This window comes from Neomonachus schauinslandi, chromosome 11, assembly GCF_002201575.2.
Source record: "Neomonachus schauinslandi chromosome 11, ASM220157v2, whole genome shotgun sequence".
Taxonomy (NCBI): Eukaryota; Metazoa; Chordata; class Mammalia; order Carnivora; family Phocidae; genus Neomonachus; species Neomonachus schauinslandi.
In genome coordinates, this window is record NC_058413.1 from 39196073 (window position 1) to 39219682 (window position 23610).

General features: G+C 39.4%; 1 protein-coding gene across 1 annotated transcript in view; it reads right to left on the bottom strand.

Annotated features, from left to right (window-relative positions):
* Positions 1-3472: 3472 nt before the first annotated feature.
* Positions 3473-23610, bottom strand: part of GTF2H1 (general transcription factor IIH subunit 1) — a 38458-nt gene continuing 18320 nt past the window's right edge. The window contains 8 exon segments of the mRNA XM_021685319.2: positions 3473-4499; positions 9797-9889; positions 11534-11649; positions 12118-12208; positions 17143-17260; positions 17623-17711; positions 21277-21364; positions 21473-21600. Coding sequence (XP_021540994.2) covers positions 4413-4499; positions 9797-9889; positions 11534-11649; positions 12118-12208; positions 17143-17260; positions 17623-17711; positions 21277-21364; positions 21473-21600 — 810 coding nt within the window. The 3' untranslated portion in view covers positions 3473-4412.

Sequence of the window (23610 nt, forward strand, 5' to 3'; positions counted from 1 at the left end):
CTTGTTGGAGCGTAAATGGGACCTCCCGGAGGAATAGGGTTGGCGCTCAGGAGGTCTCGGGCGGACCAGCTGAGATTAGGGGCACACACGTGGGGACCCAAGACGGCAGCCAAAATCTTTGTCTTTTAAAGTGCTGTTTACATTTAATGTAATTGCTTATAGGTTGGGTTTAAGTACTATCGTGCTATTTGTTTACTTTTATGACTACAGAAAAGTGGTATTTAAATTTTTTTTTTTAAAGATTTTATTTATTTATTTGAGAGAGAGAGAATGAGAGACAGAGAGCATGAGAGGGAGGAGGGTCAGAGGGAGAAGCAGAGTCCCTGCCGAGCAGGGAGCCCGATGTGGGACTCGATCCCGGGACTCCAGGATCATGACCTGAGCCGAAGGCAGTTGCTTAACCAACTGAGCCACCCAGGCGCCCCTGATATTTAAATTTAAGCCAGGATTTATCTTCAACTTCAGTCCATTCCTAGTATCAGTCATCCCAATAAACAAAGCAAGTTGCTAGGTGGCCAGAGAGAGTGTTTCTCAGGTTGTACTTAGTGGATTATTGGGGGGGGCAGTGAGAGGAGCTGGATCTGAGGCTCTACCTCAACAGGTGCAATTCCACGTTTGTCGCGTGTATTAGGAACTCTATGAAAGACGATGGAAACAGGATCCTTTGGTTTCAAAGCTGGAATTCTAAAGTCTTTTCAGTGACTTTAATATCCCCAAGCAAGAACACAGACTGCAAACTGAGGCTGACCACCCCTGAGCCAGGTTCTAGGCAATGCCCCAACTCTGGACAGTTTAAGAGCTAAAAATAACGAAGATTCCCTTGGCCTCAGGAACTGGGAGAACAGCTGAGTCTTCAAGAAGCTAAACTGGGAAAGGGCAGAGGTAACACACTGAGGAATCCTGTGCAAGTCTTGACACTGGAAACAGCAAATCTAAGTTTAAAACAGGCAGCTTTCCATCCCAGGGCCACTGCTGGCTCCAGATGGTATATATACTGACTGGAAATCACTTTCTGGATTAAACTCCCTCCCCACCCCCAGAGGAGTAGGCTACATTTCTATTGCTAGTACAGATGTAAAAGCATTCTTTAGTTTTCCAAACTGAAGTGGGCATCACAACATAGCTATTCATTTTGTAGTGTTTAAGTCCAAAGCAGACTAGCACTACTTTCTGCTTCTTTCCACTGGAAACTCATTCTCCTAAGACAGGATGCACGTTTTTTTTTTTTTTTTTTTTAAATTAAGATTTTACTTGGCAGAGAGAGACACAGCAAGAGAGGGAACACAAGCAGGGGGAGTGGGAGAGGGAGAAGCAGGCTTCCCGCCCAAGGAGGGAGCCCGATGTGGGGTTTGATCCCAGGACCCTGGGATCATGACCCATGCCAAAGGCAGAGGCTTAATGACTGAACCACCCAGGCGCCCCTAGGATGTGCTTTCATTATTACATTCTGCAGCCCTCTAGGCTAATGGGACCCATTAGTCAGACTAACTCTATACTGTGATTTGATATAAAAGCAACACAGAATAGAATCAGAGATAGGAATAAAAGGGCAGTCACAAGAGAAACTAGCTGGCGCGCCTGGGTGGCTGTCAGTTAAGCATCTGTCTTCCGCTCAGGTCATGATTCCGGGACCGATCGCATCAGGCTCCCTGCTCAGCAATGAGTCTGCTTCTCTCTCTCCCTCTGCCCCTCTGCCTACTTGTCTTTGTTCTTTCTCTATCTCAATCTCTCATATAAACAAATAAAATCTTAAAAAAAAACCAAAACTAGCCAATGGAGGCGCGAGTTGGGGAATAAAAGCTTCCAACTTCACAAGGATCTTACCCTAAGGGACCGCAACGCTTAGGAGTTTGGGGTAAATCCCAGCTCTGCCACTTACTGGCTATGTGAATCTGGGTAAATCACTTAACATCTAAACCATTTCTAATTTGTAAAATTATCTGTTGAACCTACCCACTTCACTGGTTATTATGAGAATGAAGTTAGATAGTCCTGTGAGACTTGGTCACATACCTTAAGAATGTCTTTACTCATCCCCTCCTATTTACCGGAACTCCACTTTAATTTGGACCTAGTTTCCAGTCTGGATTGTTCCAAAAGCCTTTTAGGGGTTTGGCCTTCCTAACTGCCAGACTTTTTATCAAAAACAACCAACCAACCAACCCTCATAAAAACAACTTCCTCAAAATTTTCTCTGACATAACCCATGCCTAAAGGGTAAGGTCTCAATTTCTTACCCTGGCATACAAAGCCATTCACAACCTGAATTACGCTGATTTTCTCATTTACTTGTCATTCCCAACCCTCCAATCTAACACACTGGGGTCTTTTTCCAAGCCCTCGCACCTTCATCATGCTTTTCCCTCTTCAAACTGCAAGGCTTAGCTAAAATATTACCTCTTTAGTAAAGCCTACCCAGTTCCCCAAAATGATTTCTTTCTTCAGTCTCCATTACACTGATCACTTAATCTTTTAACAGAGCACTTGTTTACACCTGCCTTTCCCAACAGACATACTCTTCTACCTACTCCATTGCTACTGCTTAGAGTAGCTGTAGGATAAGACACTTGAAGAGCACTTTGTACAACAGTAAGGTGTAAGAGATTACACTATTCCCCTACTGATCTAAAGGAGAAATGGGAAGACTGAAGCCCTTTTTCTTCTAAAAGTTCAAAGTTTTGGCCTGTTGTAGCCATTATATGAAAGATGATCAGGGGGTGCCTGGGTGGCTCAGTTGGTTAAGCAACTGCCTTCAGCTCAGGTCACGATCCTGGAGTCCCAGGATCGAGTCCCGCATTGGGCTCCCTGCTCGGCGGGGAGCCTGCTTCTCCCTCTGACCCTCCCCCCTCTCATGTGCTCTCTCTCAAATAAATAAATAAAATCTTTAAAAAAAAAATAAAAAAAAAAAAAGAAAGATGATCAGGGTTTTCAGTTATGCAATCAATCAGTCACAAGGATGGAAGGTATAGCATATGCAATATGGTCAATGGTACTGTAATAAATGGTGATAGATGGTAGCTACACTTGTGAACATACAGCATAACATGTAGAGCTGCTGAATCACGATGTTGTACACCTGAAACGCAGATAACATTGTATGTCAACTATACTTCAATAAAAAAATTTTAAGAAGAAAAAAAGGAACGACAACCAGCTTGTACAATGGCTTTAAAAAAGAATGAGTGGCCCACCCAAGTAAATATAACACATGAGAAACCACAAGATGTCTTAACAGTTAAAAGAGTATGTATAAAAAGTTTTACTTTTTTCTGTAATTTTTAATATAAGACATCTATAAAGTTTTAGATAAACAGTGAATTTGATCCTGTTAGGAACAAAATATGGCATAATTCCAGAAACAAGAAAGTACCTTTTTTTTTTGCATTTAGGCTTTTCAGTCACTATGCAATGATTATCGATTCGCGAAGGACAGTAATAGTCAGATACTGGAGAAAAGGAGATATGAGAAACATCTTTTATTTTTTTCTAAAGAGGTGAAAATAAGTAAGATTTCTTATATTTTTCACTCGTAAGATTTTTTAAACTCTTAAAAATGCAATTTCCTCTTTTCAAAGCACATGCCATCTTAAAAAAAAAAAATCTTAGCAATGTACATTTGCACTCAAAGAAAAACATGCAGCGCCATTGTCTTCTGACAAAATTCTGCATAAAAAAACCCCACGCAACTTTCTGCAAATATGTTCCCTCTTAATCATTTAGGGACTCCAAACCACAAACATTCAGTGCAACATTTATTGTTTCTTATTTCCGTAGGAAACACAGGACCAATGATGTCTTCTGACTATAACTGTTTCCTGATGGTTGAGCAACAGTCTCCTTCTGCTTTACTTTAAAGTACTCTCTTAACTTGCTGATGTAAGGTACAACTAGAATTCAGTACAGCTTGAGGATCCAAGTGGAGGATGGAGGAGAAATACTTAAGGTGTACCCTGTGCCATAAACTTAGGAAAAAAATTTACAAAGAAAAAAAAAAACCTCAGATTTTATCAATGCACCCTTTTAAAAAGTTTTTTTTTTTAATTTCTGAAAGCAGCTTAATGTGAATCAAAAGCAGTTCCTGAGTAACTGCAGTAAACAGTGTCTCTTTAAAATATATATGTGTATATGTATATATGTGTATATACACGTATACATATATATATATATATATACCTGCAACTTAGCTCATTTTGGTTCTGCCTTAATTTACCTCCCCAGCTTTGAGTTTAGTCACAGTTCCTTTCCTTTCAGTTCACAATGTGCAAGTACAACAGCACCAGCTCCGAGAGCTGGCATGGGGCAGATGTTTGTCACTTCTGGGTGATCATTGGCATGTCTCAGGCCAGGTTTCCAGAGTCACTGCAGGTCACAGTTCTCTTAATTTCACAGAGTCTGCGAGAGCCACAGATACTTCACGTTTTCTTCATCAGACGCCGCGACTGCCACTTGTGGAGCTTGTTGTAGGCCGTCTGCAGCATCTCTTCAATGTGACTTACCAACTGAAAAACAGAACCAGACACTTAAGCAATAACTGGGCAAAGGCTGGGGAAGCTAATGCTTCTGATCCAGATCTGGCACATACTTCAGAGTGCAGTTTCCAGAGTGCAGTTTCCAAGCTCAGTTGTATTACCCCCGTGAGGCAACCTGTAAACCCTCTGTGAAGGTATTTTCAAACACAATTTGTATAAAAGGTAAGAGATGGTGGGACAGCGGCTGGAAATTCGCCTGCTCTGTCTGGGTTGGAGTGTCTTCCCTGTCATTAACCAGCAATAGGACAACATGGAAGTTGAAATTGGGCTCTAGGCCTCAGTTTCTTCTGTCAAACGAAGGAGGTGTACTAAACTGATGATTTCTAGATTTAAACATTAGTCTGTCAACTAAGGCCAGTATGGTGGCATCAACATTTTACAGAACTTGTGAAAAAATGCCTTACTCTCCTGAAGATTCTGATGTAGCAGGTCTGGGATGAGATCTGGAATCTCTGATGTTCAAAAGCTCCTGTAGCTAATTCTGCTGCATAGCCAATCTTGTGAAGCACTTTCCTAAATTTTTATTTTATTATTTTTTAAATTTATTTATTTGACAGAGAGACACAGCAAGAGATGGAACACAAGCAGGGGGAGTGGGAGAGGGAGAAGCAGGCTTCCTGCTGAGCAGGGAGCCCGATGTGGGGCTCAATCCCAGGACCCCGGGTTCATGACCTGAGCCGAAGGCAGACACTTAACGACTGAGCCACCCAGGCGCCTCCCCCCGCTTTTTAAAAGATTTTATTTAGCAGTTTCCTAAGTTTTTAATGGAGTTTTCCAGCTCCAATGTTATGGAATTTCAATTTAACTCAGTAGATTAAAGAAAATCTAAATGGTGTTAATGCTTCACATAAGTACTATGTTATACCCTAGGTAAGGACTACGTATCTTGAGTAGCAAAGGATTTTACTCTTGTCATGGATATAACTAGCAGTCAACAGGAACACAATGATCTAAGTTGCTAATGACTCCTAAAGGAGAATGTCTTCAGAGTATGTTTCTTCGGAGATGGACAGTGTTTATGTGGTTTAAGTACAGTCTTATAAAGTCTGCAAGTCAGTTCTGGCAGTATGTGGTTAGGGACAGAAAGTCCTAATCCTTTTAGCATGTCAATGCCTTAGATCCAGCCTGAGATAGAATTAAAAAAACAAAACAAAACACTCTTATTTACCCCATCTGTTATCATTATTGGGGGATGGGGTATTATGTTATTTAGTTCTGTCTGGAAAGTATATAAAAATCATTTATTTTGCTTGATGGGCACAGTGGTTCCATAGTGCCAGTTAGAAGAGATGAATGCCGTATCCTCGTGTCAGGTGGTACAGGAATACCTTGTTTTATTATGCAACATTTTATCGTGCTTTTCAGTGTATTTTTTTTTTTTTTTTACAAACTGAAGGTTTGTGACAACACTGCACTGATCAAGTTTATCAGTGCCATTTTCTCAGCAGCATTTGCTCATTCTGTGTCACATTTTGGTAATTCTTGCAACATTTTAAACTTTTTCATTATTATATTGTTATGGTCACCTGTAACCAGTGTGACTTTGATGTTTCTGCCATTGCTCTGGGGCACCACAAATCATGCCTGTTAAGACGGTGAACTTAATCGATAACTGTGTTCTGACTGCTCCACTAACTGGCTGTTTCCCCCGTCTCTCCTTCTCCTCAGGATTCCCCATTCGCTGACACACAATATTGAAACTAGGCCAATAACCCTACAATGGCCTTTAAGTGTCCAAGTGAAAGGAAGAGTCACACATCTCACACTTTAAATCAAAAGCTAGACATGATGAAGCTTAGTGAGGAAGGTGTGTTGAAAGCTGAGACAGGCTGAAAGCTAAGCTTCCCTGTGCCAGTTAGCCAAGTTGTGAATGCAAAGGAAAAGTTCTTGAAAAAAACTGTTATTCCAGTGAACATATGAATGAATGGTAAGAAAGCAAAACAGCCTTATTGCTGATAGGAAGTTTTAGTGGTCTGGATAGAAGCCCACATCAGCCACAACATTCCCTTTAGCCAAAGACTAATGTAGAGGAAGGCCCTAACACTCTTCAGTTCTATGAAGGCTGAGAGAAGTGAAGAAGCTGCCGAAGAAAAGTCCGAAGCCAGCAGAAGTTGAGTCACGAGGTTTAAGGAAAGAAGCAGTGTCCATAATAGAAAAGTGCAAGGTGAAGCAGCAAGTGCTGATGTATAAGGTGTGGCGAGTTATCCAGAAGACCTAGCTAAGTTAATTAATGAAGGCAGTAGCTACACTAACCAACAGCTTTTCAATATAGACAAAACAGCCTTCTACTGGAAGATGCCATCTAGGACTTTCATAGCTAGAGAGAAGTCAATGCTAGGCTTCAAAACTTCAAAGGACAGGCTGATTCCTTTATTAGTAGCTAATGCAGTTGGTGACTTTAAGTTTTAGCCAATGCTCACCATTCAATTATCCTACGGCTGTTAAGAATTATGCTAAATCAGGCGCCTGGGTGGCTCAGTTGGTTAAGTGACTGCCTTCGGCTCAGGTCATGATCCTGGAGTCCCTGGATCGAGTCCCGCATTGGGCTCCCTGCTTGGCAAGGAGTCTGCTTCTCCCTCTGACCCTCCCCCCTCTCATGTGCTCTCTCTCATTCTCTCTCTCTCAAATAAATAAATAAAAAAAAATCTTAAAAAAAAAAAAAGAATTATGCTAAATCTCTTCCATCTGTGCTCTATAAATGGAACAAAACCTGGATGAGATAGCACATCTGTTTATAACATGGTTTAGTGAATATTAAGCCCACTATTGAGACCTACTCAGAAAGATTCCTTTCAAAATATTACTGCTCACTGACAACGCACCTGGTCACCCAAGAGCTCTGATGGAGATGTACACGATGAATGTTGTTTTCATGCCTGTTAACCCAACATTCATTCTGTAGCCCATGAGTTAAGGAGTAATTTTGACTTCTAAGTCTTATTATTTAAGAAATACAATTCTCCTAAGGCTACAAATGCCATAGATAGGGATTCCTCTGAGGGATCTAGGCAAAGTAAAATGAAAACCTTCTGGAAAGGATTCACCATTCTAGGCGCCATTAAGCATATTCGTGATTCATTGGAAGAGATCAAAATATCAACATTAACAGAATTTGGAAGAAGCTGATTCCAACCCTCATGGTTAATTTTGAATGGTTCAAGACTTCAGTGGAGGAAGTAACAGCAGGGTGGTGGAAAAAGCAAGAGAACTAGAATGAGAAGTGGAGCCTGAACGTGTGACTGAATGGCTGCCATCTCATAATAAAACTTGAAGGGATGAGTTGTTTCTCAGGGCTGAGCAAAGAAAGTAGTTTCCTGAGATGGAATCTACTCCTGGTGAAGATGCTGTGAAGACTGTTGAGAAATGACAACAGGGCATTTAGAATATTACATATGCTTAGTTGGTAAAGCAGCAGCAGGGTTTGAGAGGACTGACTCTGAAGAAGTCCTAATATGGATGAAATACTAACACACAGCATTGCATGCCACAGAGAAATTGTTCATGAAAGGAATAGTCAATTGATGCAGCAGACTTCACTGTTGTCTTATTTTAAGAAATTGCCACAGCCACCCCAACCTTCAGCAGCCACCAACACAGAGGTAAGACCCTTCACCAGCAAAAGATTACGACTCTCTGAAAACTCAGGTGGATAGCAATTTTAACCATAAAGTATTTTTTAATTAAGGGATGTAGAAGAGTGACTCAGTCGGTTGTGTGTCTGCCTTCGGCTCAGGTTGTGATCTCGGGGTCCTGGGATCAAGCCCCATATGGGGCTCCCTGCTTCTCCCTCTCCTCCCTGCTTTTGCTTTCTCTCACGCTCTCTCAAAAAAATAAAAAATCTTAAAAAAAAAAAAAGATATACAATGTTTTTTAAGCTGTAATGTTACTGCACACTTAACAGACTACAGGAGAATATAAATCTAACTTTTACATGCACTGGGAAACAGAAAAATTCATTTGAATCGCTTTATTGCAGTGATCTGGAGCCAAACCTGCAACATCTTTGAGGTAATGCATGCACATGGCCTCAGAATCCATTTTCCCACAGGGCTCCAGGCAGTTACAATCAAGAAGGCACATGAACTGAAACCTATGTGTTGTCCTTGCTCTCATGTAGGAAGGTATTTCAAGCTTCTTTCCTGATTGTTAAGTATTACTGTTATATTTTGAGAAAAACCACTTGGAACATTTAGGGAATAAACACCAAAAACCTTACTGGTGAAGAATTTTCAGCTTTCAATTGTAGAACTCCCCCTTTTGAGTAATCTACTTATTGAAATACTAAATCCTAAATTTGTATATACTCTTCCTTCCCCGTCATCTCAGAGAGGACTGCATAACATATAAAAAATGATCTCAATCTCAAGTGGTTGCTCTAGCCTTGCATTGAAAACAATGTTAAAAATCCTGGGCACAAAGTGACACTTTTCACTCACTACCTCACCCACAGCCCTGCCCTGCTATAAGCAATCAGGGAAGCTGAAGGCAGACCATTAGGCAGCAACCATAAGGTTTACTGTTACAGAGGAGCAATTCTGCCTTTCTTTGCAGGGTTAGGTTTGTGCTTGCTCCTCAGGTTTTCAAAATAGTGATTTTTTAGGAACATACACATAGGTTCTAAATCTATAAAATAAAGTGTGGAGATGACTGGGGCACCTGGCTGGCTCAGTTGGTAGAGCATGCAACTCTTGATGTGGGGTTGAGTTCCATGGCCCCACCATGGAGACAGTGTTTTAAGTGAACCAACCAACCAACCCCATGGAGTTGATTATTATAAATGCTGGGGTTAGTTGTGGCCTTGAAGAGTGCAAAGGAGGGGTAGGCAACTTGACAGGGAATACTTATGGGTCCTGGTTTTGTTCCATTTCTTATGATGATTCGTGGGTAAGTACTTGTTTTATTGTTTTAAAAAGTGTTAGGTATTTTATACACTTTTCTGAACGTATGGTACATTTTGCATTTAAAAAATAGTACTCTGAGGGGCACCTGGCTGGCTTAGTTGGAAGAGCATGCCACTCTTGATCTCGGGTCATAAGTGAGAACTCCACACTCGGTGCACAGATTACCAAAAAAACCCCAAAAAAACAAAACAAAAAAAACCCCACCCAAAACAAAACAAAAAAACCTAGAAAAAAATTATACTCTGAGCAACAGAAAAAAAATAAATCCCCCAAATGTATCTACTCATTCACATGAAAACAAAGTTAATTTCATCCTTTTGCAACACAGAGAAAGAAAATCAGGCCAAAGTCACATTGTTGCCTTACATTTGTGCTTAAATACTGTCTCCGGATTTTTTCTTGGAATGGGCAGAGCTTCGTAACTTGAAATCGTTCCAAATTACTTTTCATTTTTACTACCTACAAAAAATGATAGAAATAATAAATTACAGAGAAATTCCAAAGAACCTACAGGGAGCAAGAGAAAAACACACATAGGAAGGTTACTTTTTTTTTTTACTAGATTAATTGGCTTCAGGCAGAGAAGCAAGATCTACCACCACTCAGTGATTCAGGAGCACTTTGGTTCATAATTCATATCCCTCTCAATATTTTTTGTGTATGTGTATAAACGCATTTATTATACGGTTTTAAAATTTCACTTAACGTGAACATCTTTCAGTCATTAAATACTTGCGTAAGTCATCATTTAAAAATGGATGCACTGTATTTCAATGTATGCACTGTATTTCAATGTATGCATAGCAAATGTTTTTTTTTTTTTTTTAAGATTTTTATTTATTTATTTGACAGAGATAGCGAGAGCAGGAACACAAGCAGGGGGAGTGGGAGAGGGAGAAGCAGGCTTCCCACTGAGCAGGGAACCTGACGCGGGGCTCGATCCCAGGACCCTGGGACCATGACCTGAGCCGAAGGCAGACGCTTAGCAACTGAGCCACGCAGGTGCCCCGCAAATGCTTCTTAATTAAACCTCTTCTGGTAGACAGGCCACTTCCACATTTTCTTTCAGAGACAGTGGTAGAGGAACATCTCTATTGCTAAATATTCTTAATTATTTCCTTAGGTTAAATTCCTAAACACTGAATTTCTGGGTCAAAGCATTTTTTAAAAAGGTAGGAAGAGTAATAGAAGAAAGGACTCTTAGCAACCCGGTCATCACTGATAATTTTAAATTTTCTGTTCTTTTAAAAACCACAGATTTAAAAAATACTCTTTCACTGTAGTTTTAAAGATAATTTATTTGAATACTAGTGTGTATGAAAATTTCCTTAGGTTTACTGAGCCAGCTTCATTCTTTAGTGAGGTGCCTGTTAAAAGTCTCTTGTCTATTATTTTTAATGGGGTATTTAACCTTTTCTCTTAAGGGTTGTTTAAAAGAGCAATCTATATACTTAAACTATTATTATCAATACTGTATTTTCCCATTTGTCAACTCTCCTTTAATTGGTTAAAAAGGTTTTAGTGTTATTAAACAGCTAGTGCTATATTTGTTGTCAATCTCAGTTTGAATTTCATTACCTCTAAAAAATATACCAAATAATTTTACTGATGTAATTTTTTTGGGTCTCTGTTTTTAATTGCTCCTAGTGGCTTACACCTAGACACAAGTTTTAAGATGTACACTCATAAGTTACAGCACTGGTCTGGATTTCAAGTTTCTTCATCTATAAAATGAGTTTCAATATCTACTCCATTAAGATGCTGTAGGCTTGGGCGCCTGGGTGGCTCAGTTGGTTAAGCGACTGCCTTTGGCTCAGGTCATGATCCTGGAGTCCCGGGATCAAGTCCCATATGGGGCCCCTGCTTGGCAAGGAGTCTGCTTCTCCCTCTGACCCTACCCCCTCTCATGCTCTCTCTCTCAAATAAATAAAAAATAAAAAATCTTAAAAAAAAAAAAAGATGCTGTAGGCTTAAATTAATGTATGCAAGGAGCTATCCGAGTGTTTAGCACACGGTAAACACTCAATACAATTTTCTAATTTCAAAATAACAGTTCAAAGTCACACTACCACAGAGCTGGCTGTGTTTGGAATCAACTCTGACCTTTTCTTCTAGGAATGGCGTATTAACAGGAAAGCAGGACCAGAAGTGCCGTAGAAGTTCCCCAACAGCCACATAAAGATGTTTCAATTCAGACTGAATATCATTTGGCACCATCTCTGCAGAAGAAAGAACTGGATGAGTTAATTTTCACATATGTACAATCTCTGAAAGAACAACCACAGAATAAATCTGAACATGTGCACCTGGCCAATGCCAAACCAGGATGTGCTATCCTGAGATAAGTTAATGATTTTGTGACTAACAGATCTTAATTTAAATTTAAATTCCCTGAGATTCTGGAGCAATTTTCAGGTTTCCCTTTATTCTAAGAGGTTGGAAAGTAAAAAAGAAAGTAAAAAACTAAGTATTTTAGTATGATATAGGGAGACTAACAATGTACTACTGTTTGTAATATTAAGATAATTATGAAATCTAAGCTCTTGTCTAAACAGATCTCAGGATCTATGTGCATGAAAACAGAAGTTCCAGAAATGCTCCAGAGAAAAACCAACCTAACTACTTTAGCATTGCTCCCAACTCGCTCTTTAGAGCTTACGTAAGTGAGAAAGTGGCCCCGCACGTACGGTTTACGGCTTGCTGAGCGCCCCCCTGCATGAGTGCTCCTCCGGGTGACAGTGTTGTGATCGTACCACTGGCAGCACTACTTGAGAGAACCTGAAAAATGAAGACACACAAAGTGGTTTTCCTCTTCCTGCCATCTTTCTTACTTCCTATTTCAGTTTTACAGCGTCCATCTTTATTCCTGCATCACAATACATAATTTACGGGCGCCTGGGTGGCTCAGTTGGTTAAGCGACTGCCTTCGGCTCAGGTCATGATCCTGGAGTCCCTGGATCGAGTCCCGCATCGGGCTCCCTGCTCGGCAGGGAGTCTGCTTCTCCCTCTGACCCTCCTCCCTCTCATGCTCTCTGTATCTCATTCTCTCTGTCTCAAATAAATAAAAAAAATTTTTAAAAAAAAAAAAAAAAAAAAACAATACATAATTTACAGCAGCCAGAGTGAATGATTTCAGTGCACACAGAAACAGAATACCTACCAGGCTTCCAGCAATACTAGGTAAGTCTCTAGATCTCAAAACTCACACTTCTGCCTAGTAGAGCCCTTTCTTTTTCTTTTTTTTTTAAAGATTTTATTTATTTATTTGACAGAGAGATAGAGAGACAGCACAAGTAGGCAGAGTAGCAGGCAGAGGGAGAGGGAGGAGCAGGCTTCCCGCTGAGCGGGGAGCCCGATGCGGGGTTCGATCCCAGGATTCTGGGATCATGACCTGAGCCGAAGGCAGCCGCTTAGCCAACTGAGCCACCCAGGCGCCCCAGTAGAGCCCTTTCTTAAGCACCAACTCAATTTGTGAACTCCTATCACTGAAGGTAAAACTGAGTTTAAGAAAACACGTAAAACAACATGTTAACAACATGTATACTTGCTGGCAGTTAGCGGAAAAAAAAAAAACCCTCAACAGAGCAGAAATAGATCATTTGTCATTTTTCCAAGGAAGTGAATATACCTAGCCAAAAGGGGAAAAAAAATACTCCCCACTAGATCAGTATCAACAGTTAGGAAAATAACTGACCTATCTATTCAGTGACTGCCTAACAAGTGCCAGGCACTGTGGTTATAGAGGAACAAATCATTTGGCGAATAGCTCAAGTGCAGGGTTAGTATGTCTATGGCTTTTCAATGATGTTTTTTTAAGTAGAAATCCATGTGTATATGGACTGGATGAGAACAAATTTTCAACTTGCTGTAAGAGTACAGGACATGACAACCATGAGTCAAGGGAACATGGGAACTCATGCTATTCCTATTTGCCTTTGTCAGAAATGTTATGATGTGTCAGAACCAGAAGCTTCAGTGATTGCTGAGTTTGCTGATTAGCCACAGGCTGCGCTCAGGTATACACACCCAAGGACAGATAACTTCTTGGGCCTTCCTGTCTCAATTCATGGGTCTCAGATATGAAATCATTTTTGGGATGCACAGTAGGTTTGGGGAAGAATTTAAGTATCTAAGATTGAACACAGCTTAAAAAAGTTAGGACGGTCTACTTGGGCCCAAGGGCCAGATGCTGGACAATTATATTCCAGAAAGAAATAATAGTCAAATAATCCCAAATTTATTATGTGTGCATATATATACATACACGTATTTCTCAGCTCTGCCCGTGGAAGGGACAATAACACCAGCAGCAAATGATACCCCAACAGAAATGAGTACACTGCACCCAGGTCTTGGTTTCTTTTCTTTCTTTCTCTTTTTTTTTTTTAAGGATTTATTTATTTATTCTACACAGAGAGAGAGAATCCGAGGCAGACTCCATGCTGAGTGCAGAGCCTGATGCGGGGCTCGATCTCGCAACCCTGATACCATGATGCCAGCCAAGAGTGGGATGCTTAACCAACTGAGCCACCCAGGCACCCCCAGATCTTGGTTTCTACATCTACCCAGCACTAAAGAAGATTCTGTGGTTGGGGCATGGAAAGCATAAGATGAACCCAGAACATCTATCTCACTGTTCCATAAAGTAAGGTACTCAAAAATTGATGAGGGCGCCTGGGTGGCTCAGTTGGTTGAGCGACTGCCTTCGGCTCAGGTCATGATCCTGGAGTCCCTGGATCGAGTCCCGCATCGGGCTCCCTGCTCGGCATGTGCTCTCTCTCATTCTCTCTCTCTCAAATAAATAAATAAAATCTTTAAAAAAAAAAAAAATTGATGAAGCCATCGTCAGAAAGATACAGGAGCCAGCCTGAGGGGCCTGGGAAGGGTCTAATTGCAAGGACGCATGGGTACATTTCTGGGGGGTGACAAAACTGCTTTTTTTTACTTGATTGTGTCAATGGTTACACAACTGTGTATGTTTATTAAAATTTGCAGGAGACTAAAAAAGGTACATTTTACGGTATGTATATCATACCTTGGTTTAACAAAAAAACCAGCAACAGTTCATAACCCATAGAATAATGTAAGAACCCATGAATCCATTCTGATATAAATAAATACGTAAGAAGGAAAGGGAAGCTCTTCGTCTTAGCAAAGTGTCAAATGACAAATGTAGGAGGGATGATGGAATCAGAAAATCATCACTTGGGTCACCTGGGTGGCTCAGTCGGTTGGGCGTCCGACTCTTTGACTTCAGCTCAGGTCACGCTTTCTGGGTCGTGAGATCAAGCCCTGTGTCAGGCTCTGTGCTCCGTGTGGAGCCTGCTTAAGATTCTCTCCCTCTGCCCCTCCCATCGCTTGTGCACTTGCTCACTCTCTTGGAAAAAAAAAAATAGATAACCATTTAACCACAACTACAGTAATAATTGTTTTTGGTAAGAATCACCACTGGATTCTAAAAAACTAATGGATAAAAGTTTGATAAGAAATATTTACAGTTTTTTTTTTTTAAAAGATTTATTTATTTGACAGAGAGAAACACAGCGAGAAAGGGAACACAAGCAGGGGGAGAGGGAGAGGGAGAAGCAGGCTTCCCCCTGAGCAGGGAACCCAATGCGGGGCTCGATCCCAGGACCCTGGCATCATGACCTGAGCCGAAGGCAGACGCCCAATGACTGAGCCACCCAGGTGCCTGAATATTTACATAGTCTTAAAGTATCTCTCAAGGTAACTTATTACAGGGCACCTAGGTGGCTCAGTTGGTTGAGCGACTGACTGCCTTCGGCTCAGGTCATGATCCTCGAGTCCCAGGATCGAGTCCCACATCGGGCTCCCTGCTCAGCAGGGAATCTGCTTCTCCCTCTGACCCTCTTCCCTCTCGTGCTCTCTCTCTCATTCTCCCTCTCTCAAATAAATAAAATCTTAAAAAAAAAAAAAAAAAAAACTCATTACAAAGGGAAAAACAGTAACTTTTTGGTGGAGAAACCAGGCAGATACTACCTTACCCAAGTGATCAGAAGTTAGGAAAAATAAACACACGCCTCCTGATATGATACACTGAGGGACACCTCACTGTGGTATTCCTGCCAAAAACGCCTAACGTGAATCTAATCATGAGGAAACATTAGAGAAACTCAAATTGAGGGCATTTTACAAAAAACTGGCTTACTCAAATATCAAGATCATGAAAAACAAAGAAAGGTTGAAAAAATGATTCCATCTGAAAGGAGACTAAAAAGACATGAGAACTAAATGCAACTTATGAACCTGACTTAGATGCTGGACCAAAAAGAGTTTTCTTTGCTGTAAGGGACACCGATGGTACAACTGGTAAAAATTTTTAAGACCTAAAGGTTCGATAATAATGCTCTCTATCAATGTTAACTTATCATTTCTGTAATTATACTGTGTTATTTATGAGAGTATCTTGTTTTAGGAAATACAAACTGAAATACTTCAGAGTTTCTACTCTCAAAATGGGCCAGAAAACTTTTTTTTTTCCAACTTTCTATAAATCTGAGTTTACTTCAAAATAAAAAGTAAAAAATAAGTTACAAATATGTGACAAGCACTACAAGACATGAATGAACTCGTAAACCTCAGGGTTTACGAAAATAGACACGCCCCCCACCCCAAACTTGTTACTGGGCTTGTTGAGGATTGCTTTACAGAGACAATGAAATTTGAGCTGAGTTTTGGATAATTATTAGTTCCTCAGGGGCAGAAACAGGCTAAGGGCATTCTAAGAAGAGAGAAAGCCTGAGCCTTCTCTGTTTTCTAGGTAGTTTACCGTTTTAGGCTGGAGAGAAGACTCTTATGTGTGGAAGGGAATGGTGAAGATATGGCTGGGACTGAAACTGAGATGTGGATTAGGGCCAGACCGTAAATGCTCTGGCTCACCAGACAAAGGCATTCAATTACTATTGCAATGAAAGGGGGCAGTAAAAATTTTAAGTTTTAAAACTTAAGTTTTAAAACAGTTTTAAGCTGCAGGGTGATAAGATTAAATTTATGTTTTTAGAAAGCTAACTTGTAGTGGTATTGTGGAAACCTGATCCCGTTTGCCTAAACCAAGGAGTCAAGAAATACTGAAGAACAGACAGAACTTCTTGATCAATTTAAGTATGAATAAGAGGGATGCCTGGGTGGCTCAGTCAGCCAAACGTCTGCCTTTGGCTCAGGTCATGACCCCAGAGTCCTGGGATCGAATCCCGCATCGGGCTCCCTGCTCAGCGGGGAGCCTGCTTCTCCCTCTGCCTGCTGCTCCCCCTGCTTGTGCTCTCTTCTCTGACAAATAAATAAATAAAATCTTAAAAAAAAAATAAGTATGAATAAGAACAAGGAAAAATAAAGACTAGACAATAAGCTCAATTTTATATATTCTAGTCTGAGATCATGCAGAATATCTAGACAGTGATGGCCAAGTTTTTTGGAAATCTGGGAAATTTTCCCAATAACACTGTGTATATGGAAGAAAAAAAACGAGCAATCACAAAACTCCTCTATTTTTCAATATCATCTTAACTTTAGATACTTCTGGAATATGCCAAATATCTTTTTTTCCCTACCTCTTGATTTTTTTTTTCAATTTATTTGTAGAAATATATCTTTAAACCCAATTAAAACAGCTTATATAGTTCAATTTGGTTGTGCTCATAAGCTGAGGAAAGAACTATGGGAATTCTGGGTTTCAAACAGTACGAGTCACCTACCTGAGTTAATTTAGGTGTATAAGCTTCCATTTCTTGCCTAATACTTTGAAAAGAATTAATAATGTCCTGACTTGTTGCATACTGTAGTGACTGGATTGGAGTTGGACCATGATAATACCTGAAGATTAGCAAAGAAGAAATGACTAATCACACAGAATAAACATTTGTCCTTCAAATATTTTAGCAGTCTCCATGTACCCAAAGCAAAAAATAATAATGTATTTAAACAGATTTGAGTAAAATAACTTAATTCCTATACGGGCAATAAGAAAATAGCACAGAGAACCACATTTTTATCTTGGCTTTGATCATTTAAGCATCCTTTTCTGAAATGCAAAGTAAATTTTCAAGGAAAAAAGATACTGTATTCTTACGGTAACAAAGGGATTTAAAACTTGAGTGCTATCCTTGCAGAATATACTCTGCAGTGATTTGTGTTATGTAACTGTTGTGCCTCAAGTTAATATTGACCAAACTTACCTATCTGACTTCTTGAGGTTTAGTGCAATTGTTTTTATGGAATTATTTTTCCCCAAGTCTTCATATTCAATGGACTCTTGTAACTTTGCCTGTAATTATCAACACAGTACTTTTTATGATAAGTTTTTCTTACAAAAGTAATGAACATTATTGAAAAAGTACAACTCTGCAGAAGGTAAAATATGAAGGCTTCCCACCATGAACTTCAATTCCTAGAGATGACTACTCTACAACTGGTTGAACTCATTTTCTCACCAACCACTTACAGAGTACCTGTTTTCCTACACTCTGACCATCTTTAAGTATTACTGAACTTCTAGTTTTTAATAGTCTGGCAGGTGAAAATGGTGTATTTTACTATTCTTCCACCAAATAAGTAGGACTAATTTATTATATGTGTTGCAAATACTTTTTCTTCTCATTTGGTGGTGTTTGGTTTTAATTATTCCCTTACTGTTTATTCTTCTGTGGATTAATTATTTGCTTAAGTCTTTGATCCACTTAGTATTTATTTTGGAATAAGGAATCTGAGTTTCTTTTTACTAATCAGTCCTCCCAACACCATTTGTAGAATAATCTGTTGTTTCCCATGGATTCTGAAGTGCCATGTTTATCATATGTTTATTTAATTCCTCCATGTATTCGGGTTTACTTCTGTACTCTTTATTTTGGTTTTACTAACCTGTTTTCTCCTGCGCTAGTAAAAGACTGCTAAATTTCTACAGCCTATGTTAATTATAAAAGACATAAGAAAGCAGTCTGTTTGCTTTGGCCATTTGTGAAAATAATTCTACAATATTTCATCCCTTATGTAGCTATGAAATTCATCTGGTCAACCCTCATCTGTAGCTACCAAGAGTAAGATCAAAACATTTTGGTTATTAAGTATCTCTCAAAAAAGATCAACTTGAAAACTTAGTATTGAAATTGCCCCTATTTGGACAGTTTGACTAGTCCCCTTGTAGTATAGGAAAAGATCTGACCACAGCACAATATTCACAGTAACACATTCATCAGTCTCCCACTTTAGACTCAGACGAATTTTTTTTTACAACTTTCTCTCCACCTTTCTACCAACTTCAAGGCATACCGAAATTTAATCTTCATTACTTTTCACGTAAGATCAAGTTCATTTCTATCCCTGCTGTTCCTTACCTAAGTCATGTCCCTAACCTAACCTCCCCTGATAACCCAAATCCTATACTTCAGCCAAGGCCTCATTCGGTGACCTCTCAAACCTCACTGGAAACTCCATAAAAGTAAGGACTCTATTATTACTTCTGAATCTCTCATTCTATAAAACCCTTCTGTAGAACATACATCAGACTATTTCAAACTACTGATTTGAAAGAATGTCTGGAGTCAGCATTTATTACTGAACATTGTGAAAATTCACACAAACCATGATTTTTGACAACTCCTTAATTACCAAGAATCAAACGTACTTAGTGCCACAGTATTGCAAAGAAAAGCATCATTGCCTAGATTTCATCTTAAACTTCTCTCTGTAACTTTCATTTGTTTAACTTTTCTTAGAAAAAAAATATTTATTCAACCCATAAATATTTTTTAAAGGAGTGCACTTGTAATATGTAAGTACTGCATCACTAAGTTGTAGGAGCGCCTGGGTGGCTCACTCAAAGTAGCTGCCTCTGGCTCAGGTAGTGATCTCGGCCTCTCTCAAATAAATTAATAAAATCTTTAAAAAAAAAAAAAAACTGTACACCTGAAAACTAATATTGCACCATATGCTAACTGGAATTTAAATAAAAACTTAAAAAGAAAACAAATCTTATTGGCTTTGTTAAAAAAAAAAATTTTACTCATTTGAGAGTGAGAAAGAAGGCAAGAGCATGAGAAAAGGGGAAGGTTCAGAGGGATAGGGAGAAGCAGACACCCCGCTGAGTGGGGAGCCCAATGTGGGGCTTCAATCCCAGGACCCCAGGATCATAACCTGAGCTGAAGGCAGATGCTTAACCGACTGAGCCACCCAGGTTCCCCTGGCTCTGTTAATTTTAAAAGTATATATGTGGGGCGCCTGTGACACAGCGAGAGAGGGAACACAAGCGGGGGAGTGGGAGCAGGAGAGGGAGAAGCAGGCTTCCCGCGGAGCAGGGAGCCTGATGCGGGGCTCGATCCCAGGACCCTGGGATCATGACCTGAGCTGAAGGAAGACGCCCAACGACTGAGCCACCCAGGCGTCCTAAATAAATAAAATCTTAAAAAAAAAAATAATAATAAAAAGAAATATATGCGCCTTTAGAAACATGAAGTTACTGGAAAATGAACTAAAGTGTAAGACTTATCTTAAAGATAACCATTTAGCATATTCTTTTGAAGGTGTTTTTTAAAAAGTTCATAAGCATTTTTTTACATGTGAAATTGTATCAGTCTGTCCTGTGAACTTTTCATTTATTTAATTCATGAATTTTTATTTTCTTTGATTCCTCCTATAAATAACACAATTACTATACTTCAAGCTTTATTCTGAGAAACTTTTGTTTTCATCTTCCCTATATACACTGAGGGTATGAACTCCTTCATTTTTGTTTCCCACCCCCCAATATTTTCAACAACTCAAAAATGGTTTCTTGGATTTATTTTAAAGAAGACTATTTATTTGAGAGAGAGAGAGAGAGAGAGCACAAGGGTGGGGTGAGGAGCAGAGGGAGAAGCAGACTCCCCGCTGAGCAGGGAGCCCGATGTGGGGCTCATGATTCCGGGAGATCATGATCTGAGCCTACGGCAGATGCACAACCGACTGAGCCACCCAGGTGCCCAATTTCTTGAATTTAATTTTTTATGAATTAAGCTACTGTTATGGTATATGTGAACTCTTTTTAATTCAGTTAGTCATTAATCCTTTTCAAGTTATTCATAGCTGCACCAATCTCCATTGTATGGGCATACCACAGATATTATTACTAGAATGTTTGCTATTTTATAATAATACTATAATGAGTATTTGTATCTGAATACCTGCACATCTTTTCCTTTTTAAATAACCGTCCAAAATGAAATGCCGTCCCAAAAATGGAATTAAGGGCATGACCTTTAAAATTTTAATACATATTGCTTGATTGCCCTCTAAGAAAGCTTCATCGTATTTATTTTTATAACTGGGGAGGAACTTGAAAAAACAGAGAGGCAGAGTAGCTTGGCAAAGTTGTAAGGAAAGAAATATGGAAGTAGATAATTCTGTCCATATTCCCCCACAGCCCCAAATGATTTCTTCGAAATTTAATAAGAACACATTTCTAACTCACAAATGCTAGGTGTAATATGAGGCCCCAATCCTATCTTTTAAAATCATATACACAAACCTTTAGTTTTTCTTCCTGTCATACTGCCTTTGTTGAATACTCTTGCCCAGAACACAAACTGTATGTCATTATGTGTGTATGTGTACATGTGAAGGAAAAAAGAGAACAAAACCAGTAAGAACAGTTAATAGACAGGAGTGCATGGAAAGCTGGCTGGCAACTTAAAACCAAGATTCTTTAAAACGTTCTACAATTTATGCCAAATGCTTAATGTCTTGGCCAGAAGAATGGAGTCATTTGAAGTAATCAAGGATTAACATAAAATTCTAGCTGTTATACAAGGTATCTGGAGAAACCTGAGCTCTAAACCTTCTGAACTTTTTACCCATACCCTTTTGACTGCTGGCTGGAAGCAATCTGCATCTCCAGAATTTCCATCGATGCTGCTGGGCTCACCATTTTGTTCATTTTGTGCTTCTCTTAAAACAAAGGGGGAAAATGTTAAAAACCACAAGCAGAACAACAACACAATTCCATCTGGCTACCTTGAAAAGCCTAGTTATTGCACCTTTGCATGTATACTTAACTGTTTCCTGAGACCTGCTGCCAGGACCATGGCACTGTGATGGTTAAACCTCTTGATGATGGCAGCATTACTATTCTCCTTTATGGATTTAGAATTAGAAGTAGATGGCATGGAAGAAATGCCATAGCCCTGTGAGAAACAATTTGGAAGATTAAAAATCAAAATAAAGTTCTGGTTTTCTTATCCATTATGAGAGACAAGCTTAGCTGAAAAAATTCTCTGCATGATGGGACTATATTAATTCTGAACATTACTCAATTTTTACAGATAAATATTTAAAAAGTTACATACACATAAAAAAGACAATATGCCCCTTCTGCCATCACAAAAATAATCTTAAACCGTGCATTCTGGGGTGCCTCAGTGGCTCAAGTCATGATCCCAGGACCATTGGGATTGAGCGCCACATCGGGTTCCCTGCTTAGCAAGGAGTCTGTTTTTTCTCTCTCCCTCTGCCCCACCCCCGCTTGTGCTCTTTCTTCCACTCTCAAATAAATAAAATCTTAAAAAAAAACAAAAACAAAAACTTAAACCGTGCATTTTTAAAAAAAAATATTTTAAGTTATCTCTACCCCCAATGTGGGGCTCAAACTTAACAACCCTGAGATCAAGAGTTGCATGCTCCAGACTGAGTCAGCCAGGTGCCCCGAACTGTGAATTTTTTTAAAGAGCAGTTTTGGATATAGTTTGCAAAATATTAAATGAAGAAACAGAATACGGTGGAAAAAAAAGCATGGACTTTGGAGTCACATAAATATGGATTCAAATTCTGGCTTTATAACTTTTTAAGTATTAGTCTAAGCAAGGGTAGTCAACTTTTCCAAACTCTGTAAAAAGAGATATTGGAGAAACAGATATTTTCAAACATGTACTGAGTTTGTACTAGGCCTTACAGACAGAAAGTTGTTAAGACCTTGTGCCAAATGAGACAGAATACTAGTTAGTAGGGTGTTGGGCTGTAAGCCAGTACACATAGTTAAGACTTCTATGTGCTGCATGAGGAAGGAGCCAATCCCACTGGAGGAGAGCAGAGGTAAGTTCAAAAAAGCTTCATGGAGCACCATAAACTGATCAAGTGCTTGCAAGCCAGACATGAAGACAGGAACATTTCAGGGGAGGAAACTGCTTAAATATAGGTGTACAAACAACATAATGCATATGTGTCATGGCGTTTTTCTGTACTGCAGTTACACCTTGAATGAAGCGTGGGTCAGGGAATGGTGAGACATAAGGCTACAAAGGTAAATGAAAGATTACAAAAAGACTCCTATACCATTCATCCCTTTATCAAATAATTACTGATGCCTTTTATATGCCACATGCAGGGAAAAGGCCAGTAAACAAGAGGCACCCTCACAAAACTTATACTCTACTGAGAGAAGATCACTTTTGAAAATAACAAATGGTATGAAGAAAATAAAGAGGGTGGCATGATACAGTGACCGGATGGAGAGGAGGCGCTATTTAAGCAATGGAATGAAGATGACGTATTCAGAAGGTGGCCAAAGGTCGTATCATGGGAGAGTTTACAACAACTAGAGGATGATAGAGGAAAAAGAGGCACCAAAGGAAAAACTGAATCACCTAACATTTCCATTAAGGGGATTGGTTATATAAATGTTTACATGTCCATACAATGGAATACTGGGCAGGCACTAAAAACAAATAATAGTAACACCTATTATTTGTTGAACACTCACTGTGTACCACACTCTTCACTCTTGTAGCAATCCTATAAAGTCAACACCTTTTTTGTATTGCATTTTTCCAACTGAGATATAATTGACACATTAATATTTTATAAGTTAAACGTATAAAATGTGTTAACTTGATATTTATATATTACAATGATTACCCTAAAGCTGACATCTCTGTCATGTCATGTAATTATCATTTCCTGTTTTGTGGTAAGGACGACTAAGATGCAGCAACTCTGAAGTTTGTAATACAGCATTGTTGACTATATGCTGTGCATCAGATCTCTAGAACTTATTTATCTGCTAGTGGCAAGCTGGTACCCTTAACCAACATCTCCTCAATTTTCCTACTCCCTGCTAAGGTCAGTACTATCAACCTCATTTTATAAGAAAACTGGGCTTAGAAATGTTAAAAAAAAAAAATGACAGTCTAAGCCAGGTA